The sequence below is a fragment of the Mastigoproctus giganteus genome, chromosome 1 (genome assembly GCF_048544385.1).
Source record: "Mastigoproctus giganteus isolate SK-2022 chromosome 1, ASM4854438v1, whole genome shotgun sequence".
NCBI classification, from domain to species: Eukaryota; Metazoa; Arthropoda; class Arachnida; order Uropygi; family Thelyphonidae; genus Mastigoproctus; species Mastigoproctus giganteus.
The window spans coordinates 236,808,694-236,834,956 of NC_143575.1; the positions used below are offsets into that span (position 1 = coordinate 236,808,694).

A 26,263-nucleotide genomic window follows, 5' to 3' on the forward strand; every position below is an offset into this window, starting at 1 on the left:
TGTTGAGAAAATGGACGTCATTGCAGTGAAGGTGAAGAGTCTTGAGCTGAATTTGAAACATTCGCATGTGTAGTCATTGCAGAAAGAATTGCGAGCCTTTTATTGAAGGTTGCCTTAGCAAAATCCTGAAGAGCGCGGTAACTTGTGGCATTTGATACAAAATTAGGTTCCAATCCTGATGAAAAGTTGGGAATTGCATTCTGCAGAATTACTCGAAATTCATTGTATGAGGGACAAGAGTACAACACGTGCTGCCAATCTTCCACACCGCCACAATGGCAGAGTTCCGTAGGAGACAAGCGAAATTTAAACAATTTCTTATATAATGATCCGTGGCCTGATATCAAATAGGAGGTAAACAAGTCAAGGCTAAACCAGACTGTAGATTTTTTATCCGTAAGAGAGTCAACTTCAGGAAAAAACTTATGCGTTACACTGCCCAGTGTTGTGTCATCCCACCTACCCTGCCACAAGTTGATCAACTCTTGCCAAATTCTTTGTCGCTCGGCTTTAACATCGACTTGAGTGTTAATAGAAATACCAAGGATCTCAGTGGGAATCTGACGTTTCAGGCGATAACATAAGCCTCTGAAAATTACGTAGAGATCGAGTGGTAACGTCCCGGCTAAAACCTGTAAAGCAGGTGTTGAAACTGTTCGACAAATCTTCAAAATACAAAGTAACATTGTACGCTGGATTGTCATCAATTTTGATTGAAATTGTACAGTCCGCACCCTATGGAACCAAGCGCCAGCAGCATAGGTAACCATAGGGAGAAACACAGAGTTATAGTAGATTCTTAAACATCTTCTAGAAAGACCCCACTCAGTTCTAGAAACTCTGACAAGAGCGCCGGTGAAATTTCTGATCTTAATTCGCAGATTGGATAAATGAGGGAGAAAGTTTAACTTGCTCTCAATAGTTATTCCCAAAAGTTTAATTTCCGTTATTAGAGGTATTTGTCTGTCGTTTATTTTAACTCTTGGTGGTCGACGAACATCCAGTTTAGAGCCAAGGATCATAATTTTTGTCTTGGTAGAACTAATTTTTAACTTATTTTCAACTGTCCATTGTTGAAGATCAGATAGAACTTTCTCAGCGGATATTTCAATAGAAGACCTTGAATTTCCACCAACAAGGACTGTCAAATCATCCTCATATGCCGTGATCTTCACGTTGTCAAAAGTTCGGGTAATCCAACCTTGCAGGACAAAGTTCCAGAAAAGTGGTCCCAAAATGGAGCCTTGAGGACACCCTCGATAGACCTGATGCAAAATTTGTCTGTACTTAGATCTGGCGGTGATAAATCTGTTAGAGAAATAGCTCTTAATTAGAAGATAAAGTTGCTGGGAACATTCGGCATGACGTAAACGTTCGAGGGCACTTTCCCACCAAAGGGAATCAAAAGCACCCTCGAAGTCAATAAAGATAGCAAGAGTATACTTGAAACTGGAGTGTTCAACAGAAGAAATGAAGTCTACAAGGGCGTCCTCGCAGGACCTTCCAGGAGTGAATCCGTATTGATTAGGCGCAATTAATCCCCGTTCCAATAACAAGTTGTTTAATCGCAGGGCAATTAAACGTTCTAATAGCTTACCAAGGTTGGCCAATAAAGCTATAGGCCGATAAGACCTCGGTTCCTGGGGGGGGGGGGGGCTTGTCAGGTTTCCTAATCAGCTTGATAAGGGCTGTCTTCCACAGATCTGGGAAAGTCCCAGCATCTAAACATTTGTTGAAAAGTTGTAGAAGTATACTGGGCTTAATCTTGGCGAGCCATACTATAAAGGTACTCTCCAGCATGTCCATCCCTGGGCATTTCTTAACTTTCACTTGTTTGACAGCTGTGTCCAACTCGATGGCACTAAAAACCTCAGTCTTAATTGAAGAAATGTACAGAGAGTTGGCAGAACGAATATTAGTGTGAAAATCAGAGTCGGAGTTCACATTGTCCTGTAGAAAAAGATTATCTAGAATAATATTTACAGAATCCGTCCAGTTAGTGGTCTCCAGACCATTGTATATGATCGATCCATACACTTCTTGTGTAAATAATTTATTTCTTACAATTTTATAAAGTAGCCCCCACGGGTCCGCATTACCAGAGTTGTGCACAAATTCTGTCCAAGTTTGCTTCTTCCTGGTAGCAATTGCCTTCACATAACGTTTCTTGAGATCAACGTAATTATTATAAAAGATGCGAACATCAGCCTGAGATAAATGACGATTGCGCTGATAGGTGCGTCGAGCATGGTGGACCTGTTTCCGAAGCAAAGATAATTCTGACGACCACCAGGAACAAGTTCTGGAATTGACACGTTTTTTCCTTGATGATTTATATGATGCATTAATCAAAATTTTTTGAATCTGTGTCGCAGCTTCAGACACAGACATGGCGTCAAAATGAGAGTTAGTCAGTTTGGAGAAATCAGCATTTACAGAATGTTCAAATATGTCCCAATTAATGTTATTAATTGAGAAGCGAACGTACTCAGGCACACAGATACTCGAATCTGAGGGAGGAGAAGGTATGGAGACCGAGAAAGAAATTGCTCGATGGTCACTTGTTGTCCAGTTAGGTTGTACAGTCCAATCGTTGATAGCTAGATTACAGAAGGAATTTGAGAAGGTGATATCAATATTTGATTCTCCGGAGAAGCTGGAGAACGTAGTGAACTGTTGAGGTCTGTTAAAAATCTTCATATTATTATTAATAATAAATTCTTCCAGTAATTGCCCTCGAGCATCAGAGCGTGCACTAAACCAAAACTTAGACTTGGCATTTACATCCACTGAAATAAGGACATTATGAGGACCCAGAAAATTCAATGTGGATTCTAAATAATTTAATGAGTTATTTAAGTCTTCAGATGGAGGGCAGTATATTGAGATGATATAAAAGGTCATGGTAGAATATGTGACAAGGATACAAGTTGCAGTTTGGTGACAGAGACCGTTAATGACAGTTACATCAATTTTGTCGTTTAATACAACAATACAAGTCTTCGGTTGCTGGTGAGCAGGTTGGATTACTCAGGTGGAAAGAGAATAACCTGTGATCTTTGAACAATCTCCCATTCGCCCTTTAGCAAAATATGGCTCTTGAATAGTGATGATGTCGATTGAGTTTTGTTCTGCTGTTAATCTAATCTCGTCCGAAACAACTCTAGAATGATGCCCGTTGATCTGCATTAATTTCAGATTAATAGACTGAACATTAGGCAAGTTCGTACTATTAACATCACCAGCAGGGGAATTATTTACACAATATACACTGGAATTGGGTGTGTTACTCATCGGCAATCCTCAGTCGTGCTGTTTCCAAGGCCTTTTTGTAGACAGGACAGTTGCTATCTCTCACCGAATGGTGAAAGTCACGTTTTCCTCTCTTACAATTGATACACGATGGCTCTTCGTTTTTATTAGGACACTCGTGAAACACATGACCACCCTGTGCACAGTGACTGCAAGACGGGGACTCGCGCGTGCAGTACTGAGCGGTGTGACCGTATCCCAAGCAGTGAAACCATTTCGTCACAACAGTATAAGGTCTGTGTCTATGGGAACTCCAGGCAAGAAATATGCGCTCCAGAGTAATTATATGTTTGTAAATCTTGGGAGAAAAACTAACAGCCCAGTTTACAGATAAATTTGACCTTGCTTTAGTTGAGAAACGAAAGAAAGTTCCGTTCTTAACCTCCTCAAATGTAAAATCCGAATCGCCAAGATTTTTGTTATATAAATTTTCAAGTATCTCGTCACGTGTCAATTCCTTTGGGACATCATAAATCAGTACAGTGGGGTTTCCCTTTCGAGGAACACCTGAGCTAATACCTGCAGATGTAAAAGACTCCGAGGAGGAAAAACACTCCAGATCTGCTTTAGAGGCCGTTTCCAGCAAGACTCCTTTGTTCCTCACTAGCCTAAGAGACTTGATCTTAACATTTTTTAAATCTGATTTAAGAGTTTTAGCCACCAATGTCTTAACGTCAGCACTTGACTTACAATCACTGTTTTCAGAAGCTCTAAGAATTAAGACATTGTCAGGTTTCACTTTAGGAACATTTGCAGCGGAACTGACAGCATCAGCAAAGGTCCTGACAATAGAAGTGTCAGTAGCAGTGTCTTCCTGCAAAGTTGAATCATCCGTGACAATCGGGGAAGGGGACACATCATGTCTTAATGTAGGTTTGTCTGTAGAGGAACTGTCACTAACAGATTGTTTGGCCAAACAAGCCTTATTTTTTGTTGCTATACCGGAAAATGTATTTATAACTCTTTCCAAAAGATTGGTACGTGTATTTATTTCTATGTTTAGGGCCTTTAGCTTTTCGTTCTCTCTTTTAATTCATCAGACTGCCTGATAATTTAAATCAATCATATTCTTAGCAAGAAGAAAAGCAAATATCATTGTTGATATATCAGGAATTTTCTAATAATATATTGCTTCCTTTTTCAGCCAGATCTGTAATACCTGCTATCTACTTGCTAGTTTTCCCTTATCAGGCAGTCTGATGAATTAATTTTATAATAAAATAATAAATTTTTTTTTATGGTAAAACAAGCTTGTTTGTTCTTATCTTGAATTTTTACATTTTTTAACTTTTTAAATTGTTTCCCCCCCCCTTTTCACTAAATTCATCAGATTGTTGAGGAAATATCAAGAACTGTACAGAACAAATGTATGATGGCATTTTTCCTCTGCATGATTTATTATTCTATCCTCCTGGATACTGGTGTGTTATTATACTACCCTCATGCATACAGTATGGATATACTAACAATTTATATCCTAATTATAAATTGAATTGGTGCCTCCGTAGCCAGGTAGGCAGGAGCAGCAGTGCGTAGCACACGCTTCTTGATTAGACCGGGGTTTGAGCCCGTGACCACCAAATACGGAGGATGCGGAAAGGTCAAGGAATGTTCACCGCATATCCCAGGAGCAATATGCCCTTAGTTGCTAATGCTCCTAAAAACCAAATAACAACAACAACATAAATTGAATTAATGTAATTTGTGATAAGGAATATTTTTATAAGAATTTTAATGTTTTAGCATTAGCATTAGTAGAGGCATATGATGCAAGAAAGCAAGCTTATTCAGCATCAGCCAAAAAAAAAAAAAAAAACACACACACCACTCCCATTTCACCCCTCCGTTCGTTCGAAATACCTGTCCAGTTGAGCTTTAAATTTGTTTAGGCTATCAACTTCAACAACAAGTGATGGAAGTCGGTTCCACCAACCAACCACCCGCTGGCCAAAGGCAAATTTCCGCACATCTATCCGACATCCGACCTTCCTCAATTTGAATTTATGCCCTCTGAGGTGATTATTCTGAGCAAGATGAAGAATCCCATTGGCATTGAGCATGCTCAAACCATTCAAAGCCTTATATACCTCTATCAGATTACCTCGCCGGTGCCTAGTCTCCAGACTCTGTAATTTGCAAAACTTAAGCCTTTCTTCGTAAGAGCAACCCTTTGTTCCATTCACTAATCTTGTTGCCCTTCTCTGTACCCGTTCCAGCAGCTCTACATCCTTCTTGAAATGAGGCCTCCAGACCTGTATACAGTACTCAAGATGTGGCCTAACCATTGCCTTATACAAGGGAATAATCACCTCCTTATCCCTGCTAGAAAAATTCCTGTATATCATTGACAAGACACCATGAGCTACTCTTGCAGCTTGTCTGCACTGCTCAGAGAACTTCATATCTGCCTGCACAATTACCCCCAGGTCCTTTTCATTCTCCACCACTGTCAGTGTAGTACTGCAGAGTTGATACGCTGCTCTGGGGTTACTGTTTCCCATATGTAGTACTTTACATTTGTCAATGTTCATTTGCCACCTCTCAGCCCATCTGTTCAACCTTTCCAGATCCTGTTGCAGCAGCATAGCGTCAGTAGTGTCCTTAACAACCCTGCCAACCTTTGTATCATCTTCAAACTTGGACATTAAACTTGTTTTTCTTTGCAAGCACTTCAAAATACTTTTCTAAATGATGAAATAATTTTTGAATCATAACAGTTTACTTCAGATAATTTTATGTATATTACTGTTAAGTTATTAAGTTGGTGTGTGAAAGTGATTGTATTTGAATATTATATTGATTATATGTTTATTAATATTATATATATTAACTTTCAGATGGTAAAAAACAAAAAACAGAACATGAGTTAAAGTATCTGTTTCGTGGTTACTTATTTACTAAAGGCATGGTAAGGAAAATGTTATATGGATAAATTTCTGTGACACTATTAAATGAAAGCTTTAATAAAATTTTGTATATACTTTTTATTACCAACTTTTATAGGGATATTCACAAACAATAGCCGCGATGGCTTGGTTTTGTGATGTATTATGTTTACTCCCTCCCCCCATTTACAAAGAAATTAGTTATTTGTGATTGCCTACTGTTGCAGGTAATTAAGTACTTCATCGTCTGATTTGTAATCGCAGTAGAAGGTGAAGTTGGAAGTAGAAGTCCTTGTGTGCAAACACAACATAGCATGCAATCTGAATATTTGATGCTGTATTCAAGTTTTCCTATAAGTAAGGACTTTTTAATGCATATTCATATTCACATGTCAGCTATGATTTTCTGTTTAAAGTGACCAAAAAATTCTGCTTATTTTACAAATCAGGAGCAAAAAACAAAACTTGTGATTTGTGATATGAACCTGGAAGAAATGTATAAAAAGTTACTAATCCAAGCTCATTTATTGATACAGAAATACATTAGTTCTCGTGGCACAGAGACATCCTAATATTATTTTTCCGTATAATCATCGTCACCATCAAAGGATTTGTTCAATCAATGGGGGCATGTGGTGATACTCCTTCCTCAAAGAAATTGCAGTCAAGAAAAAACTGCAGCTTTGGCATCACTGCTGGTGATGCCACATAATGATGAAGATGTTATGGATGCACATAACATCTTCATCATTATGAAATTTCTTTAGCAGATGTTGTTTCAGTGGCAAGGTCTAAACTGGTAGATACATCAAAATTTTTCACCTGTACCATTTGAATATTGCTGAATCTGCAATAGTTATGTCAATGGTATTGTAAAATTCTGTTACTGTGAACTTCTTAGCTAAAATGTACTATGAAAGTAAATATTTATACAGGATTATCATTTAAAAACATATTTTATTTATAATAAATATAGTTTTCTTATAAAATAAGTAAAACCACATATTCAGAAATACAGTATAGCATATTATAAATTATCATTAATTTTCACATCTACAGGGAGGCCCTGATTTACACTGCAGTTATGTCCCACCTCCTCAGGGTTAGCTGAAGCAGCATAAATTGGGGGAAGAATTTTAATGTATTTAAATGAGATAGGTTCCTTCACTATAAAAATTGAACCATGAGAGTTAATATAAGTGTTTTTGTATTAAATATTTGTGGTTATTTTATAATTATGATGTACGGGGTGTTTCAAAAGTGATGGTTAATAATTTAAAGGGGAACTGTACAGACTACAATATGCAAAAAAAGCCTAGTAAACATGGATCCTTAAGTGAAATCGAGATATTGCTCATTTCTAGTTGGGATCCACCACAGACAAGGTGAACTATACAGAGTTGGGATCTACAACTGACTTGTTTGTTTAGGTTTGGTTATGCTCATTCTCTCTCTTTCCCCTCTCAATGCTCTGAGATGTAGCAAGCATACTAATACTTGTCAAAGGATAGTCAACGTGGAAAGAGATTACAGCAACGAAGAGTATGCGGACATGCACTTCATGTATGGTAAAGGCAACGGCAGCGCACTCGAGACTGCACGTTTGTACCAAGAAGCACTTCCCCTCTGAAGGCAGCCCAACAGGTGCACATTCATCAGGGTACATCAATACCTTAGAGAACATGGATGCTTCGCACATGGAATACGAGCAGGTAGGCCCAGAAGCATAACACCTGATGTTAAGGAAAGGGTGTTAGAAAGAACATCCTGTAACATCTGAAAAATCCTGTGGTATTTGAAACCCAAAATTAAAAATATATTATCTTGTGTTTAATAAAACCACCCTTAGCAAAGGATTCACAGCTTTTTGCTAAACTAGTACTCCCATAGTCAGTGGTGGATCTTAACAGAAAATGTGCATTATCTTGAAAACAGTTCATTTGCGACCCGATGTTCACTGGGACTTTTTTGCTTATTTTAGTTTGTAATTTTCACCTTTAAATTATTGACCATCATTTTTGAAACACCCTGTATAAATAATATTTATAGATAAAATATAAGTAATGAAATAAAAATATAACTTACTACTGCATTCCTGTAGAGCCCTCTTTGGAGTATGTAGTAATGGCACTGTCTTCTCCCCCCTCCCCATTTATGTTCTTTGACAATGCCGTGCGGCATTAATGGGATCAGCCTGATGGAGGGACGACCAGTTCTGCAGGTTCTTTGGCCTTAGAGAAGAACTGCAGCAATGACGTCTGTTGAGTCTTTCTCTTTCTCTCATATTGTAGTAGGGCTTCAATATGTCAGTAAAGTTGTTTACTGCTGCCCTTGAAGAAGCTTTCAGAAGATGAGACTGGTCACAGAAAGGAGTCAATGTGAATGGAGAGTACCCAAACCATTTACGATTTGCAGATGACATTGTGGTCATAAGCCACGATCCCAAAGAAAATCTTAATCAGTTATGCAGAGTTAGTAAGGATTTTGGACTAAAGATGAATATGGCTAAAACAAAAGTAATGATGAACAAGTAGGAGCTCACATCTGGTGAGTATAGGCTTGGCACACCCAGGGACCTGAGCTGGATATCATCATTCTTCTCTTTCTTAATGATTCCCTTTTGACTCTCTCTCTCTCTCTCATTCTCTCAGGGTAACTCGGGGAATTTTTTTTTTGGCTGGTGTAGCATAAGCCTCAGGCTTCCTTGCACCATATAGCTAATAATAATAATAAGTATGCCATAGAAAGGGATATAATGATTGAAGGAGCAGTAATTGAAAAGGTGGAGTCATACTTATCTGGGACAAGTCATCAGCTGTAATAATGATAAATGGCTGGAAGTCAAGAGAAGAATAAATTTTGGATGGATAGCATTCAGGAAATATAGTCTGAGGAGCAATATCCCAATTTGTCTGAAACGTAAAATAATGAACCAATGCATACTACCCATCATGACTTATGGAAGTGAAACTTGGGCACTCACCAAAAGAATGGAAGAGAAGCTGAGAATGACACAGCGAAGAATGGAATGAATTATATTGGGAATCAGACTGTTAGATAAGAAGAGAAACACATGGATTAGGCAGCAAACTCAAGTAAAGGACATTCTTATCAAAACTAAAGAACTAAAATGGTCTTGGGCAGGACACATAGCTCGAAGACATGATGACAGATGGACTAAGAGAGTAACAGATGGTACCCAAGAGGAGCTAGAAGAAAACCTGGACGGCAATGATGGACATGGACAGATGAAATTCATAAGTTTGTGGGTAATAAATGGATGGATATCATCATTAATGATATCCATCATTAATGATGATATCCATCATTGCACAAAACAGAAGGAACTGGAAAGTTGCTGGAGAGGCCTTCATCCTGTAGTGGATTGATAATGGCTGGTGATGATGATGATAATGTCAATAACAGCTCTTTGGACGGAAGAGCTGCATTCCCAGTCTGGGTCATTATCACATAGTGTTTCACAGCCTGTTTGTATTTGTGCCAAAGCTGATTGAAGCGTTTTTGTGGTGAGGGCCCTAATTGGCACAGTCTCCTGCTCTTCCTCGTCCTCCTCAAAATCCTGTTTAGCCAGTTGTGCAGCCAGCTCCTCTAAGTCCTCCTTTGAAAGAGGCTCACCATGGCTTTGCAGCAACTCACTGACATCATCAGTGTAAACCTTGCCAAGGCCAAAGTCTTCAGCCCTGCTGAAAACAGTCTCAATCTCAAAAAAGTAAGACACTGCATCATGCCACAATTTCTTCCAAATGCTGCTATTCATGCATGACTATGACACTTCTTTCCAGCCTGCGGCAATGTTACTTATAGCCTTAAGGACTGTAGGACCTCCAGTAGTCCCACACAGTCACTGAATTAGATGCCTGCACTGCCTTGACAAGATTGTACGCAAATAGTATGCCTTGAAGGTTGCAATAACACCTTGATCCATTGGCCAACAGTGAGGCGGTGTTGGGTGGCAAATAAAAGATCTTCATATTCAGAACATCGTTAGGGTTATCTTCAAGGTTGGCTGGATGTCCAGGAGCATTGTCGAGGACTAAAACAATGTTTTTGGGCAAGTTGTTTGCTGCACAAAATTGAGTCACCTCTGGACAAAAGTATGAAGTGTATCATTTACTAAAAAAGAGTCTGGGTCACCCATACCTTCTTATTAGAGTGCCAGAAAACAGGAAGGTGAGTCTTCACAATCCCTTAATAACATGTGGATTCTCTGAATGGTTGGCTTTAACTTAAAAGTACCTGATGCATTACCACCCAGAAGTAATGTAAGCCGATCTTATTCCAGCCTTATAACCAGGAACAGGCCTCTCTTCACAGGCTATGTACATCCTACCAGGCATATTCTTCCAGTACAGCCCCGTTTCATCAACATTAAAGACCGAATTGGATTGTAGCAACCTTCATCCATCAACTTGGAATATGGGAGAATATACCTCTGCACCTGCAGTGTCGGCACTAGCTGCCTTACCAGTAATTTTTACATTGTGAATTCTAGAAGGAAGGGGATGAATCAGATTGGTCCACTTGATATCGATGGTTCAACTGTTGATGATCCTGCTCAGGTAGCTAACAAACTAAATGAATATTTTGCATCTACATTCACACATGAGGAGTTATTCAGGGAGGGGAATGCCAGAGGTGTATTAAACTCTGGCAGTAAGCTAGATAATCTTGTAATAACTGAAAGTAAAGTGGAAGAGAAATTGTTGAAGATAAATATAAGAAAGGCACCTGGGGTGGATGGAATCTATTCAGTTATATTAATGGAGGCAGCAAAGAAAGTAAGCAAACCCTTAGCCATAATTATGAGAGCTTCCCTGGACTCAGGGGAGGTACCCATGGACTGGAGATGTGAAAATGTGACCCCAATCCACAAAGGAGGATCAAGGGGAGACACAGGTAATTACAGACCTGCTAGTTTAACTTCTGTTCCAGGGAAATTAATGGAAGCACTGGTTAAAGAAGCAGTGCAGGATCATCTAGACAAGACTTCAGTTATAGCTCACACACACAGCATGGGTTTGTTAAGGGGAAGTCTTGTCTGACCAATTTGATTGGATACTATGATGTAGTCACAAAGGAACTGGATGCAAAGAATAATTTTGATATCATATATTTGGTTCTTAGAAAGGCTTTTGATACTGTTGCACATGGAAGATTGCTGCACAAATTGTGGTGCAGCATGGCATTGCTGCTCCACACTTTGTGGAGCAAATTGCTTGGAGCAAGAGGCAAATTGCTGCTATGGATAAAGGGATGGTTGAGTGGGAGAAGACAGAGAGTGGTAATCAATGGAAACTGCTCTTCGTGAATTAATGTTATTAGCGGAGTCCCCCATGGTTCAGTTTTGGGTCCATTGTTGTTTTCTGTATTCATCAATGATATTGATGATGGTATATCAGGCTTAATGTCCAAGTTTGCAGATGATACAAAGGTTGGCAGGGTTGTTAATGACACTAATGACAGTACGCTGCTGCAACAGGATCTAGAAAAGTTGAGCAGATGGGCTGAGAGGTGGCAACTGAAGTTTAACATTGACAAATGTAAAGTACTGCATATAGGAAACAGTAACAAGAGTAACATATCAACCGTGGGGTGCTACACTGACAGTGGTAGACAATGAAAAGGACCTGGGGGTAATTGTGCAGGCACATATGAAGTTTTCTGAGCAGTGCAGACGGTCTGCAAGAGTAGCTCATGGTGTCTTGTCAATGATATACAGGAATTTTTCTAGCAGGGATAAGGAGGTGATTATCCCCTCGTATAAGACAATGCCCAGGCCACATCTTGAGTACTGTGTACAGGTATGGAGGCCTCATTTTAAGAAGGATGTAGAGCTGTTGGAACAAGTACAGAGAAGGGCAACAAGATTAGTGAATGGAAAAAAGTGTTGCTCTTATGAAGAAAGGCTTAAGTTTTGGAAAATTACAATGTCTGGAGACTAAGCACCTGCGAGGTGATCTGATTGAGGTGTATACAGCCTTGAATGGTTTGAGCATGCTCCATGCTGATGGGATTCTTCCTCTTGCTCAGAATAATCACCTGAGAGGGCATAAATTCAAATTGAGAAAAGACAGATGTAGGATAGACGTGTGGAAATTTGCCTTTAGCCAGTGGGTGGGTTGCTGGAACAAACTTCCGTCATTGTAGAAGTTGATAGCTTAAACAGATTCAAGGCAGAACAAGACAGACATTTGGAGCGAGTGGATGGGTGAAATGAGAAGGGTCTGTGTGTGTGCGTGGTTTTTTTTTTTTTTTTGGCTGATGCTATATATAAGCTTGCTTTCTTGCATCATGTGCCCCTGCTAATGCTAATCCATGTGTTTGTCTTCTTATCCAACAGTAGTTCCTAATATAATTCGTTCCATTCTTCGCTGTGTTATACTTAGCTTCTCTTCCATTCTTTTGGTGAGTGCCCAAGTTTCACTTCCAGAAGTCATGGTGGATAGTATGCATTGGTTCATTATTTTACATTTCAGATAAATTGAGATATTGCTCCTCAATATGTGACTATATATGGTGCGCTTATGAAGAAAGGCTTAAGTTCTGCAAGTTGCAGCATCTGGAGACTAGGCACCTGCAAGGTGATCTGATTGAAGTATATAAGGCGTTGAATGATTTGAGCAGGCTCAATGCTGACGTGATACTTCCGCTTGGTCAGACTAAGAACCTGAGAGGGCATAGATTCAAATTGAGGAAAGGCAGTTGTAGATTAGATGTGTGGAAGTTTGTCTTTAGCCAGCATAGTTGATTGCTGGAACAGACTTCCATCTTTTGTTGTGGAAGTTGATATTTTAAATAAATTTAAGGTTAAGGCTGAAGTAGACAAACATTTGGAATGACCAGATGGACAAAATGGAAAGGTTTTTTTTTTTTTTTTGGCTGATGCTGTATATTTGGTTTTCTGAAATTTGATTCTGTAAAGCGGCTGATTCTACTAACCAGTGACCATATTAAGAGGTGCCTACTTATTTCACTTTACAATAGGCTTACGATTGTCTCCTATCAGAACATGTGGTCCTTCCTTTCAGCCCCTCGACGTGGGCACCTGTACGTGGTGAGGGGACCTCCCAGTGATACTGCTGGTTTTCCAGATTAGCATCACTGGGATCTAATGCCCATACCTTGGTTCCAGGGTTACATCATTGGAATCCGGCGTGTGCAGCCGTGTGCCGTGACCCGTGGAATTCGGAAAGGGGGATCCTGGTGGTTGAGAGGCCCAGCCTTAATACACCACTTTGGCCCCTGCTTCGACAAGACTGGTGGTTCCAGACCGGCCTGACTGGGATCAATTGGCGGGTGGTTCTTACTGCTAGGGTCAACTGCATTCCAATAAGTCTCCCTCCCTTTGGTCCTGGGACGGGATCAAGGCTTATTGGAAACGTGGGTATGGTGCTCCTAGGCGAACTTGGCGTCCCACTCGTGTACGCAGTATCTGCTAGTTCACGAGTGGGTGTCCCCTCGTAGGGCTCCATGATGGGTGAGGTACTTAGGGCATCTGAAATTTTTATCTTACTCATATGAGTAATTTAAATTCTATTTCTTCTGGGGCCCTAACAAGGCCCCTACCTAATCGAGATGAAAGCATGGATAACACCTCCTTTAAAAGAGCCAGAACTGAGGACACACCACCATCAGTGACGCCACTCTTCCTCATTCTCCATTCCACTGGAGAGAAGTCAGGCGGAAAGATGTCACCCTTCTTTATCCAGAAAGGATTAGAAGGGTTGGCAGGTTCACCAAAATCCATTAAACGACTGCGTTCTGGCGACCTTTTGGTTGAAGCTTCTAGTACAAAACAAGCGGCTAAAATCTTGAACTCTACATTCATAGGGGGGAATACCTATCAACGTAACCCCCACAAAACTCTGAATTCTTTACGAGGTGTTATATCAGAGTGGGACTTTCTTCATGTCTCCGAAGAAGAAATCTGCTCTGAATTGAAAGACCAAGGAGTGACAGCTGTCAAGAGAATATTGATACGAAAGGATGGGAATCTTTTCCCTACCCGAGTTCTTATCCTCACATTCAACACCCCACGGCCTCCAAGTTCCATCAAGGCAGGCTATCTAAACTGCCCAGTGAGGATTTATATCCCAAACCCACTGAGGTATTTTAGATGCCAAAAATACAGCCACTCACAAACATCTTGTTGTGGTGTTAAAGACCACGAGAGCAAGGAATGTTCGGCTTCAAAACCGATCTGTGTCAATTGCCAAGGAGAGCACCCCGCCTACTCTAGAGTATGCCAGCGGTGGAAGTATGAAAAAGAAATCTAAAAACTGAAAACAGAGCTGAATATTTCCTACCCAGAGGCCAGAAAACATATCCAACCAATAAATAGCGGGAAACCTTCATATGCCCAGAAGGTTTCTGCTAAGTGCACTATCGGTACACAAACTGAGATGACTATACCACCAAGAGAGTCATTCACTCTGATTGCATGCCATTTATTGAGTTTACAAAAGCCTACCAAAAAAACACAATCAGCTGCCACTCCTATATCCGTACCTCCTAGTGCTCCACCACTACCAAAACCAAGTGGTAAAGAAAAGCCAAAAAGTTTAGAAGAGTCACCCGTGATAACAGAAACAATGGATGTAGAGAATAAGGAGGTACCGGACGAATCAGTCTTGGAACTCTTTGCGGAGGAAGAAATGGACACGGGACAGCGTCCATTCTTCCCCAAAAAAGATAAATCCAAGACTGACAAAAGTAAGCCCTCAGCACCTGGTGGACCCACCAAGCCAAAATAATGGCTAAATTCCTACAATGGAATTGTCGTGGATTCCGGGCGAAATACTGATGACATCAAGTCCCTTCTGCAAAAGCACGAGCCAGTTTGCTTTTGCTTGCAGGATTTGACTTATTTAAAGGCAAATGATGATCCCACCATGCATAACATCACAATTTTTCGTAAGGATAAGAATTGCGGATGGTCCTGCTCATGGAGGAGTGGCTATCCTTGTGGGCAACCAGATCCCAGTTCAGCCCTTGCTAGTTACAACCAGCATATAGGCTGTTGCAATTTGCCTTACAGTGAGATTTTTATTAACCGTGTGCTCTATTTATTTGCCACCTGGGACTGACATCTCCCAGGAAGATCTTGTAACGCAGTTGCCTCCCCCTTTCTTACTTCTCGGGGATTTTAATGGACATAATTTAAATGGAAGGGTACGAGTCATAGAGCGTATGCTAAATGACAATGACCTTTCCCTTCTAAGTACTGGAACAGACATGCCTACCTGTATGTTTTCTGCCATTGATCTCTCTATCTGCTCCCCTTCTCTACTCCCTTCACTCACTTGGGAAGTGGAGGAGAACCCATACGGAAGTGATCACTTCCCTGTGATAACCTCGTTACACAGTGTGATACAGTCTTCCTTTCAGGTTACCACGTTGGAAGGCAGTCCAGATCAGGCTGACTGGACTGCCTTTCAACATCAGGCAAATTTTGACCTAAATACCGTCAGTCAGGAGTCTATCAATGATGCAGTAACGTACATCACAGAAAATATCGTCCAAACAGCTGTGAATGCCATCCCAAAAACATCTGCTCGGTTTCCACCATTTCCCAAACCATGGTGGAATTCACAATGCACAGCAGCAAAAAAGGCTCAAAACAAAGCATTGGGGATATTCCGCTGATATCCTATCACGACCAACCTTATAGCCTTTAAACGCGTACGAGCCAAAGCACGCTGCATCCGCCGTCAGAGTCAAAAGGAATCGTGAATCTGTTTTACTTCATCAGTTACTCAGTCCACTAGTACTAAGTTGGTCTGGGATAAAATCCAGAAAATGAAGGGAAAATATACATCCCACAATTCTTCAATCCTAGATTATAATGGATGCACTATTGTAGATCCAACTGCAATAGCTAATTCTCTTGGGGAAATATTCTCTAACATCTCTGCAACATCTTTGTATTCCCCAGATTTCCTGGTCCTGAAATATAAAATCGAAAAACAGGCACTTAATTTTAAGTCTAAGAGCATTTATCCCTATAACGGGTCGTTCACTATACAGGAACTGAAAAAAGCTCTCATTCTTTCCAAAGCAAGTGCTGTTGGACCAGATGGCAACCATTATGAAATTATTAAGCATCTTTCACCAAAATCTATGGATCATCTGTTTCTTCTATATAACAGAAGCTTTATTGAAGGGCAGTTTCTGGATTCCTGGCGCAAGGCAATCGTTCTTGCCTTTGCTAAGCCAGGAAAGGATCCAAAAGTCACTACTAATTATCGCCCTGTTGCTCTGACTAGCTGTCTGTGCAAAATCATGGAGAGAATGGTTAATTTTCGTTTAATATGGTATTTAGAATCAAATGACCTTCTGTCCAACATCCAGTGCGGCTTCCGAAGGAACCAGTCCACTCTGGACCATCTTATTAGTCTGGAAACATTCATCCGGGATGCTTTCCTAAAATGTGAATATTTGGTGTCTGTATTCTTTGACATGGAGAAGGCGTGTGACACAACTTGGAGATTTGCCATCTTAAAAGATTTGCATAGCCTTGGTCTTAGAGGGCATCTCCCCATTTTTATTAAAAACTTTTTAGCCAATCGATCTTTTCAAGTTTGTGTGGGATTCTCACTCTCTCGTCCCTTCTGCCAAGAGGAGGGAGTACCACAAGGATCAGTGTTAAGTGTCACACGTTTCACCATCAAAGTAAATTCTATCACAGAACAGCTTCCTCCAACTTTTAACAGCGCCCCCTATGTTGATGACTTTAGCATATTTTGTCAGTCATGCAACATGAGAGTTATTGAAAGACAACTGCAAAAAGCCATTGATCGCCTTAATTCCTGGACACTTGCTAATGGATTCAGGTTCTCGCCGGAGAAGACCGTTTGCGTACACTTTTGTCATAAGCGTAATCTTCATCCTGAACCTGAATTAAGGCTTGGACAAAATGATATTGCAGTAGTGTCAGACACAAAATTCTTGGGACTTGTGTTTGATAAAAAGTTGACCTTTCTAGAACATATTCGTCAACTTCGTACAAAGTGCACGAGGGGATTAAATATTCTTCGCTCTCTCTCTCTCCTCTACACGTTGGAAAGCAGACAGGTGCGCCCTACTACGTAATTATCATGCAATTGTACGATCCAAATTAGACTACGGGGCCCAGGTATACTCCTCAGCCAGAGACAGTGTCCTTTGATGGCTGGACCCTGTCCACCATCAAGCTATCCGTATCGCTACTGGAGCATTTTGAACATCTCCTGTCCAGAGGTTATACATCGAAACAAAAGAACCACTGTTATCCCTTCAACGTAAGCAGTTGTCTTTAAACTATGCTTTAAAGTTGAAATCCCTGCCAGACCACCCTACTTGGACATCCGGTTTTGAGCTACGTTGGGAAAACTTGTACAATATCTGTCAGACTGCCAACCAACCTTTTGGTATTCGTGTCCAAGAGCTACTCAGAGAGTTTAACATCATGGTAGACAAGGTTGCACAAACACCAAAAGAAACTCTTCCACCATGGCATGCTCATACCCCATCGTGCGACTTCCCTTAAGAAATGGGTAAAGTCTGAGACTCCATCATCTGTCTAGCAGCAGCAGCTATGTTCTGCACACTGAGCTGAGCACTCCCACTTCCTGCCAGTTTACATGGACGGCTCGAAGACTGAATTGTGCGTAGGATCTGCTGTTGTCTTTCTGGACATTATAATATCTCAGCAGATTCTTCCTGAATCCAGCATATACACTGCAGAGCTGCATACTATAGAGTTAGCCTTGGATCACATCGGAACTTGTCAATATCAAAGGTCAATAATATATTCTGATTCTTTGAGTATATTACATGCTTTATTATCTTTGAGACACAACTCTCATCCAGTTCTCTGTCGGGTTCAGCAGAAGATACATTCTCTTCATGAATACAAGTTTGATATCCGCTTCTGCTGGATTCCTAGCCACACTGGGATAAGGGGAAATGATTTGGCTGACACTACAGCCAAATCAGCAGCTCCCACTAATAATCGTTGCCTGTCAGTCACCTATACAGACTGCAGGCAAATAATACGCAACAAGATATATTCCCAATGGCAAGAACTATGGCATAGCGAGAGAGAGAGAGAGAGAGAGAGAGAGAGAGAACAAATAAATTATACCAAATAAAGCCTGTAATAGAAACAAGGCAGTCCAGTTGCGCAGGAATCAGAGCGAGGAAGTTGTTCTTGCTTGACTTCGTGTAGGACACAGTCATCTGACACATTCGTCTCTGCTGAGGGCAGATGACCCTCCTATCTGCGAGTCTTGCGACACCATTTTATCAATAAAGCATATTTTAATAGATTGCATTACTTTTACCCATGTTCGCAATATATATTTTACCGCTTTTACTCATCCGACTGAGCCTTTATACACTCAGTCAGATTTTATCAGACAACGACCATGTGTCAGCAGTTTTTAAGTTTTTACAAGCTATTAATATATACACACATATATAAATTGGATAATTTACTTTTAAACTTATACTACCTTATATATATAAATAACAATTTGACGAGGTAACCTTTTTAAAGGGTACCAGAATTTATCTTTGTTGATAATATTCTTCTTTTCTTGGCGCACTATAACCGTAGTCGTTTTTGCGCCAATAAAATCAAAATCAAATCAAAAAACTTTCCTTTCAGCCAGTAACAGCCTTTGTAAATGTGTTGGCCCTGTTTTGTTTTTCCATCCTTTAGTTAAAGTGATTTTTTTGTTTTGTGCTTTAATCAATATATACAATTTCCATTATAAAAATCTAAAATCTACTTATTTCTCAAAAATTATAATTTTAGAGAGATAGGTAACTTAGTTATTAGCATTAGCATTAGTAGAGGCATATGATGCAAGAAAGCAAGCTTATTCAGCATCATCCAAAAAAAAAAAAAAAAAAGACACAACCACTACTCCCATTTCACCCCTCCATTCGTTCAAAATACCTGTCCAGCTGAGCCTTAAATTTGTTTAGGCTATCAACTTCAACAAGTGATGGAAGTCTATTCCACAAACCAACTGCCCGCTGGCTAAAGGCAAATTTCCACACATCTATCCGGCATCCGTCCTTCCTCAATTTGAATTTATGCCCTCTCAGGCGATTATTCTGAGCTAGAGGAAGAATCCCATCGGCATTGAGCATGCTCAAGCCATTCAAATCCTTATACACCTCTATCAGATCACCTCGCCGATGCCTAGTCTCCAGACTCTGTAATTTGCAAAACTTAAGCCTTTCTTCGTAAGAGCAACCCTTTGTTCCATTCACTAATCTTGTTGCCCTTCTCTGTACTCGTTCCAGCAGCTCTACATCCTTCTTGAAATGAGGCCTCCAGACCTGTATACAGTACTCAAGGTGTGGCCTGACCAGTGCCTTATACAAGGGAATAATCACATCCCTATCCCTACTAGAAAAATTCCTGTATATCATTGACAAGACACCATGAGCTACTCTTGCAGCTCGTCTGCACTGCTCAGAGAACTTCATATCTGCCTGCACAATTACCCCCAGGTCCTTTTCATTCTCTACCACTGTCAGCGTAGTACCACAGAGTTGATACGTTGATCTGGGGTTACTGTTTCCCATATATAGTACTTTACATTTGTCAATGTTAAACTTCATTTGCCACCTCTCAGCCCATCTGCTCAACCTTTCCAGATCCTGTTGCAGCAGCATAGCATCAGTAGTGTCCTTAACAACCCTGCCAACCTTTGTATCGTCTGAAAACTTGGACATTAAGCTTGATATACCATCATCAATATCATTTATATATACAGAAAACAACAATGGACCCAACACTGAACCCTGAGGAACTCCACTAATAACATTAGTCCACGTTGAGCAGTGTCCATTGATTACCACTCTGTCTTCTGCAGGTGCCTCCGTAGCCAGGTGGGAAGGAGCAACAGTGCGTAGCACACGCTTCTTGATTAGACCGGGGTTCGAGCCCGTCACCACCAAATACGGAGGATGCGGAAAGGTCAGGGAATGACCACAGCATATTCCCGGAGCAATATGGCCTTAGATGCTAATGCTCCTAAAAACCAAAACAACAACAACAACAACTGTCTTCTGCCACTCAGCCATCCCTTTATCCATAGCAGCAATTTGCCTCCAATGCCACACTGCTCCAATTTGTGCAGCAGTCTTCCATGCGCAACAGTATCAAAAGCCTTTCTAAATCCAAATATATAATATCAAAGTTATTCCCTGCATCCAGTTCTTTTGTGACTACATCATAGTATCCAATCAAATTGGTCAGCCAAGACCTGCCCTTAACAAAACCATGCTGTGTCCGAGCTGTAACTGAATTCTTGTCTAGATGATCCTGCAGTGCTTCTTTAACCAGTGCCTCCATTAATTTTCCTGGAACCGAAGTTAAACTAACAGGTCTATAATTACTTGTGTCAGCCTTTGATCCTCCTTTGTGAATTGGGGTTACATTTGCACATCTCCAGTCTATGTGTACCTCCCCTGAGTCCAAAGAAGCTCTCATAATTATGGCTAGGGGTTTGCTTACTTCCTTTGCTGCCTCCTTTAATATAACTGGATAGATCCCATCCACCCCGGGTGCCTTTTTTATGTTTATCCTCAACAATTTCTCCTCCACTTTCCTCTCAGTTATTAGAAAATCATCTAGCTCACTGCCAATGTTTACTTCACCTACGACATTCCTCTTCCTGAATAACTCCTCATGTGTGAATGTAGATGCAAAATACTCATTTAGATTGTTAGCCACCTGAGCAGGATCCTCAACTGTTGAACCATCAACATCCAATGATCCAATCTGATTCATCCCTTTCCTTCTTGCGATTAAATAGGTAAAGAACTCTTTTCTGTTTTTCTTTGCATCCTTTGCCAAGGATTTCTCATAATCTGCCTTTGCCTGCCTAATCTCCTTTGTGACTTGGTTACAGACCAACTTATATCTATCATAGGCTTCCATGTCACCCATTAATTTGTATGTATCCCATGCATTTTCTTCTCTGCCATATGTCTCATTAGTTCATCTGACAACCATTTAGGCCTGAACCTTGAACAATATTTCTTGGTTGGTATGTAAAGCCTGGTAGCTTCCAAGATTAGTTCCTTGAATGCTTCCCATTTTGAATTTGCTGTTGGTAACATCATCAGTTGGACCCACTGTATAGAATTTAAGTAATGTCTCAGACCATCATAGTCGCCTTTATGAAAGCAAAAACCCTTCCCTTTACCTCTGATGGTAGTTACCTCCTTGAGTAAATCCCACTTCAGCACACTGTGATCACTGCCACCTAGTGGTTCCTTTATCTGCAGATTCTTAATGCATGAAGAATCACTACTGATAATCAGATCAAGAATATTACTCCCTCTAGTTGCCTCCCGAACATGCTGGTGTAGAAAACAATCATCCAATAAATCCACAAAAGCCTTGCTAGTGTGTGAGTGACCAACCCACGAATTCCAGTCAATATCTGGGAAATTAAAATCCCCCATTATAAGACTCTGATTTACTGGCCCATTCTATCTCCCTGTACAGTATCTTATTATACTCATCAGAGTCATTAGGCCTATAGCACACTCCTACTTTCAATTTTGATTTACCTATGCTTATGTCACACCAAACTGACTTGACACTGCCCTGTCCATCGATGTCAACCGGCTTCACTTCCTTGGATTTTATGTGTTTCTTAACTAATAGCATAACCCCTCCTCCCTTCCTATCCTGTCTATCCTTTCTGTAGACGTTGTACTCCCCAAATTCCAGTTCTGCATTCCTTATATCTGTGTGACACTACGTCTATGATATCCCAACAATATATGTCTTTGATGTTTGAGCAATACCTCAAATTCATCAAATTTATTTACTAAACTTCCTAGCATTGGTGTACATGCAAGTATACATGCACCTGTTTCTATTCATAGCTACCCTAACACAACCCACGTGTTTACTTGTACCACAATGACTTCCAGCAGTCTCTGAAATATCCTGCATCTTGTTTTTCAGGCTTCTGCGCATTCCAATAGAAGCAGTGCAAGAATCTCTTTCACCTCTGCCAGTGGCTACTGTTAATCTATTAGTCTTTGTCTCCCCCCAAGCTAGCAGTTTTCCGACCCACCTAACACTGCCTCGATAGCATCAGCAAATATTCTTGCACCCTTTCTATTTAAGTGTATCCCATCCCTGTAGAAGCAATCTCTACTGTTAACAAGTTAACAATCTCTCCTGTTTATATAGCGTAAATTTGAATTTCTGAGGTCTTGGAATGAATTACAGAAAAAGGGAATGTGTTATTGGGTTCACATTGCGATATTTTCATAATACGATGGTGTCTCTAGAATGGATTAATATCGTAAAGCAAGGGTCCACTGTAAGTACAATTTCACTGGTACGATCTTGTGAACAAAGAGAAATTTTTCAAAAAGGATACATATATTGCATAATTTAATTTAAAAAAAAAATCAAAAAAATACACTTTTTAATATTTAATATGATCTCTTTGCCCTTTATAGCCATCTTCACTGATTTTGGCATGGAATCAATCAGTACTTTTGCAAGTTTCATTTAGTTTTGGATCATGGAACCACACTTTTATCACAACACAAATCAACTTCGCTTTTGTTGTACAGTCAATATTTATTTTTATTTATGTATTTTTTTTTTTTTTTTTGAGTCTATCCTTACAATTAGCCCATAGATTTTAAATGGGATTGCAGAGGTGAAGGAGGGATTCCAAGCATTTTATATTGTTTTCTCTAAAAAATGTAATTACTTTTGGATGAATGGCAAGGTGCAGGGTTCTGCTGAAAATCTGAATTCCTGGTTCCAGTTTATTCAATTCTAACAGTACATCTATTGCTAAAATTGGTATACATTTGTCTATTCATTATCCCAATTATTTTGTTTTCCATGGGACCTCCTTATATGTTTAAATCTCATTCCTGCACCTTAAGGTGACTTTCATCAGAAAAGAAAACTTTTCTCTAATCTTATTTATTCCAGCTTTTATACCTGTTGGCCTAGTTCAGTCTTATTTTTTTCTTTCATGGCACGAGTCAAAAGTTGCTTTTTGATTGGCATGTGAACTAAGTTCTTTGTGCCAACCTGTAAGTGGACTGCTGAATCATAACCTGTAAGTGGACTGCTGAGTTTTAGCTCATAAAAGGACTAGTTCCTTTTATGAGCTAAAACTGGTTGTCATATGGGGGTCTATACTACTGCTTCTGAATATATAGACATCAGTTTTGGCAATTTTTTTTTTTTTTTTTTCTATTCAACATTAGCTTATTTTTTAAGGTGAAATTGAATTAGTTCATGTTTCAGTTTAATTATTTTGTTAACAGCTTCTAAAGTAACATTAGACTTCTTTGATCTCTCCCCGAGTAAGAGAGTAGCATTAGTAGAACCATTTGATGCAAGAAAGCAAGCTTATGCAGCATCAGCCAAAAAAAAAATAAAAATAAATAAATAAATAAAAAATAACGACTTCCACTTCACCCCTCTGTTCGTTTGAAATACCTGTCCAGCTGAGCCTTAAACTTATTTAGGCTATCAACTTCCACGACACGGGATGGAAGTCTATTCCAGCAACCAACCACCCACTGGCTAAAGGCAAATTTCCTGACATCTATTCTACATCTGTCTTTCCTCAATTTGAATTTATGCCCTCTCAGGTGATTATTCTGAGCAAGAGGAAGAATCCCATCAGCATTAAGCATTCTCAAACCATTCAAGGCTTTATACACCTCTATCAGATCACCTCGCCAGTGCCTAGTCTCCAGACACTGTAATTTGCAAAACGTAAGCCTTTCTTCGTAAGAGCACCCCTTTGTTCCATTCACTAATCTTGTTGCCCTTCTCTGTACTCGTTCCAGCATCTCTACATCCTTCTTGAAATGAGGCCTCCAGACCTGTATGCAGTACTCTGTGTGGCCTGACCATTGCCTTATACAAGGGAATAATCACTTCCTTATCCCTGCTAGAAACATTCCTATATATCATTGACAGTACACAATGAGCTACTCTTGCAGCCCATCTGCACTGCTCAGAGAACTTCATATCTGCCTGCACAACCACCCCCAGGTCCCTTTCATTCTCTACCACTGTCAGCGTAGTACCACAGAGTCGATACGTTGATCTGGGGTTACTGTTTCCCATATATAGTACTTTACATTTGTCAATGTTAAACTTCATTTGCCACCTCTCAGCCCATCTGCTCAACCTTTCCAGATCCTGTTGCAGCAGCATAGCATCAGTAGTGTCCTTAACAACCCTGCCAACCTTTGTATCGTCTGAAAACTTGGACATTAAGCTTGATATACCATCATCAATATCATTTATATATACAGAAAACAACAATGGACCCAACACTGAACCCTGAGGAACTCCACTAATAACATTAGTCCACGATGAGCAGTGTCCATTGATTACCTCTCTCTCTGTCTTCTCCCCCTCAACCACCCCTTTATCCATAGCAGCAATTTGCCTCCAATGTCACACTGCTCCAATTTGTGCAGCAGTCTTCCATGTGCAACAGTATCAAAAGCCTTTCTAAGATCCAAGTATATAATATCAAAATTATTCCCTGCATCCAGTTCTTTTGTGACTGCATCATAGTATCCAATCAAATTGGTCAGGCAAGACTTCCCCTTAACAAAACCATGCTGTGTCTGAGCTATAATTGAAGTCTTGTCTAGATGATCCTGCAGTGCTTCTTTAACCAGTGCCTCCATTAATTTTCCAGGAACAGAAGTTAAACTAACAGGTCTCTAATTACTTGTGTCACCCTTTAATCCTCCTTTGTGAATTGGGGTCACATTTGCACATCTCCAGTCCATGGGTACTTCCCCTGAGTCCAAGGAAGCTCTCATAATTATGGCTAAGGGTTTGCTTACTTCCTTTGCTGCTTCCTTTAATATAACTGGATAGATCCCATCCACCCCAGGTGCCTTACTTGTATTTATCTTCAACAATTTCTCCTCCACTTTACTCTCAGTTATTACAAGATTCTCTAGCTTACTGCCAGAGTTGAATACACCTCTGGCATTCCTCTCACTGAATAACTCCTCATGTGTGAATTTCGATGCAAAATATGCATTCAGTTTGTTAGCTACCTGAGCAGGATCATCAACAGTTGACCCATCGATATCAAGTGGACCAATCTGATTCATCCCCTTCCTTCTAGAGTTTACATAAGTAAAGAACTCTTTGCTGTTTTTCTTTGTATCCCTTGCCAAAGATTTCTCGTAATCTGCCTTCGCCTGCCTAGCCTCCTTTGTAACTTGGTTACAGATCAACTTGTATCTATCATAGGCTTCTGTGTCACGTGTTAATTTTTATGTATACCATGCATTTTTCTTCTCTGCCATATGTCTCATTAGTTCATCTGACATCCACTTAGGCCTAAACCTTGAACTATATTTCTTATTTGGTATGTAAAGCCTAGTAGCTTCCAAGATATGTTCTTTGAATGCTTCCCATTTTCAATTTGCTGTTGGTAACATCATCAGTTGGTCCCACTGTATAGAATTTAAATACTGTCTCAGTCCATCATAGTCGCCTTTACGAAAGCAAAAACCCTTGCCTTTACCCCTAATGGTAGTTACCTCTTTGAGTAACTCCCACTTCAGCACACTGTGATCACTGCCACCTAGTGGTTCATTTACCTGCATATTCTAATGCATGAAGAATCACTACTGATAATCAAATCAAGAGTATTACTCCCTCTAGTTGCCTCCTGAACATGCTGATGTAGAAAACAATCATCCAATAAATCCACAAAAGCCTTGCTAGTGTGTGAGTGAAGAGCCCCCAAATATTCCATTCTATATCTGGGAAATTAAAATCCCCCATTATAAGACTCTCTGATTTACTGGCTCACTCTATTTCTCCGTACAGTTTCTTATACTCATCAGAGTCATTAGGCCTATAGCACACTCCTACTCTCAATTTTGATCTCCCAACGCTTATGTCACACCAAACTGACTTGACACTGCCCTGTCCATCAATGTCGACTGGCTTCACTTCCTTGGATTTTATGTATTTCTTAACTAATAGTATAACCCCTCCT

At 40.2% G+C, this 26,263-nt stretch overlaps 1 protein-coding gene across 3 annotated transcripts in view; it reads left to right on the forward strand.

The window, feature by feature from the left end:
• Positions 1 to 26,263, forward strand: part of LOC150091666 (terminal uridylyltransferase 4-like) — a 604,054-nt gene that overhangs the window by 337,491 nt on the left and 240,300 nt on the right. For all 3 annotated transcript variants that reach the window (XM_090376273.1, XM_090376276.1, XM_090376282.1), the window contains one exon: positions 6,150 to 6,220. In XM_090376273.1, the coding sequence (XP_090232399.1) occupies positions 6,150 to 6,220 (71 nt within the window). The remainder of the gene's footprint in view (positions 1 to 6,149; positions 6,221 to 26,263) is intronic.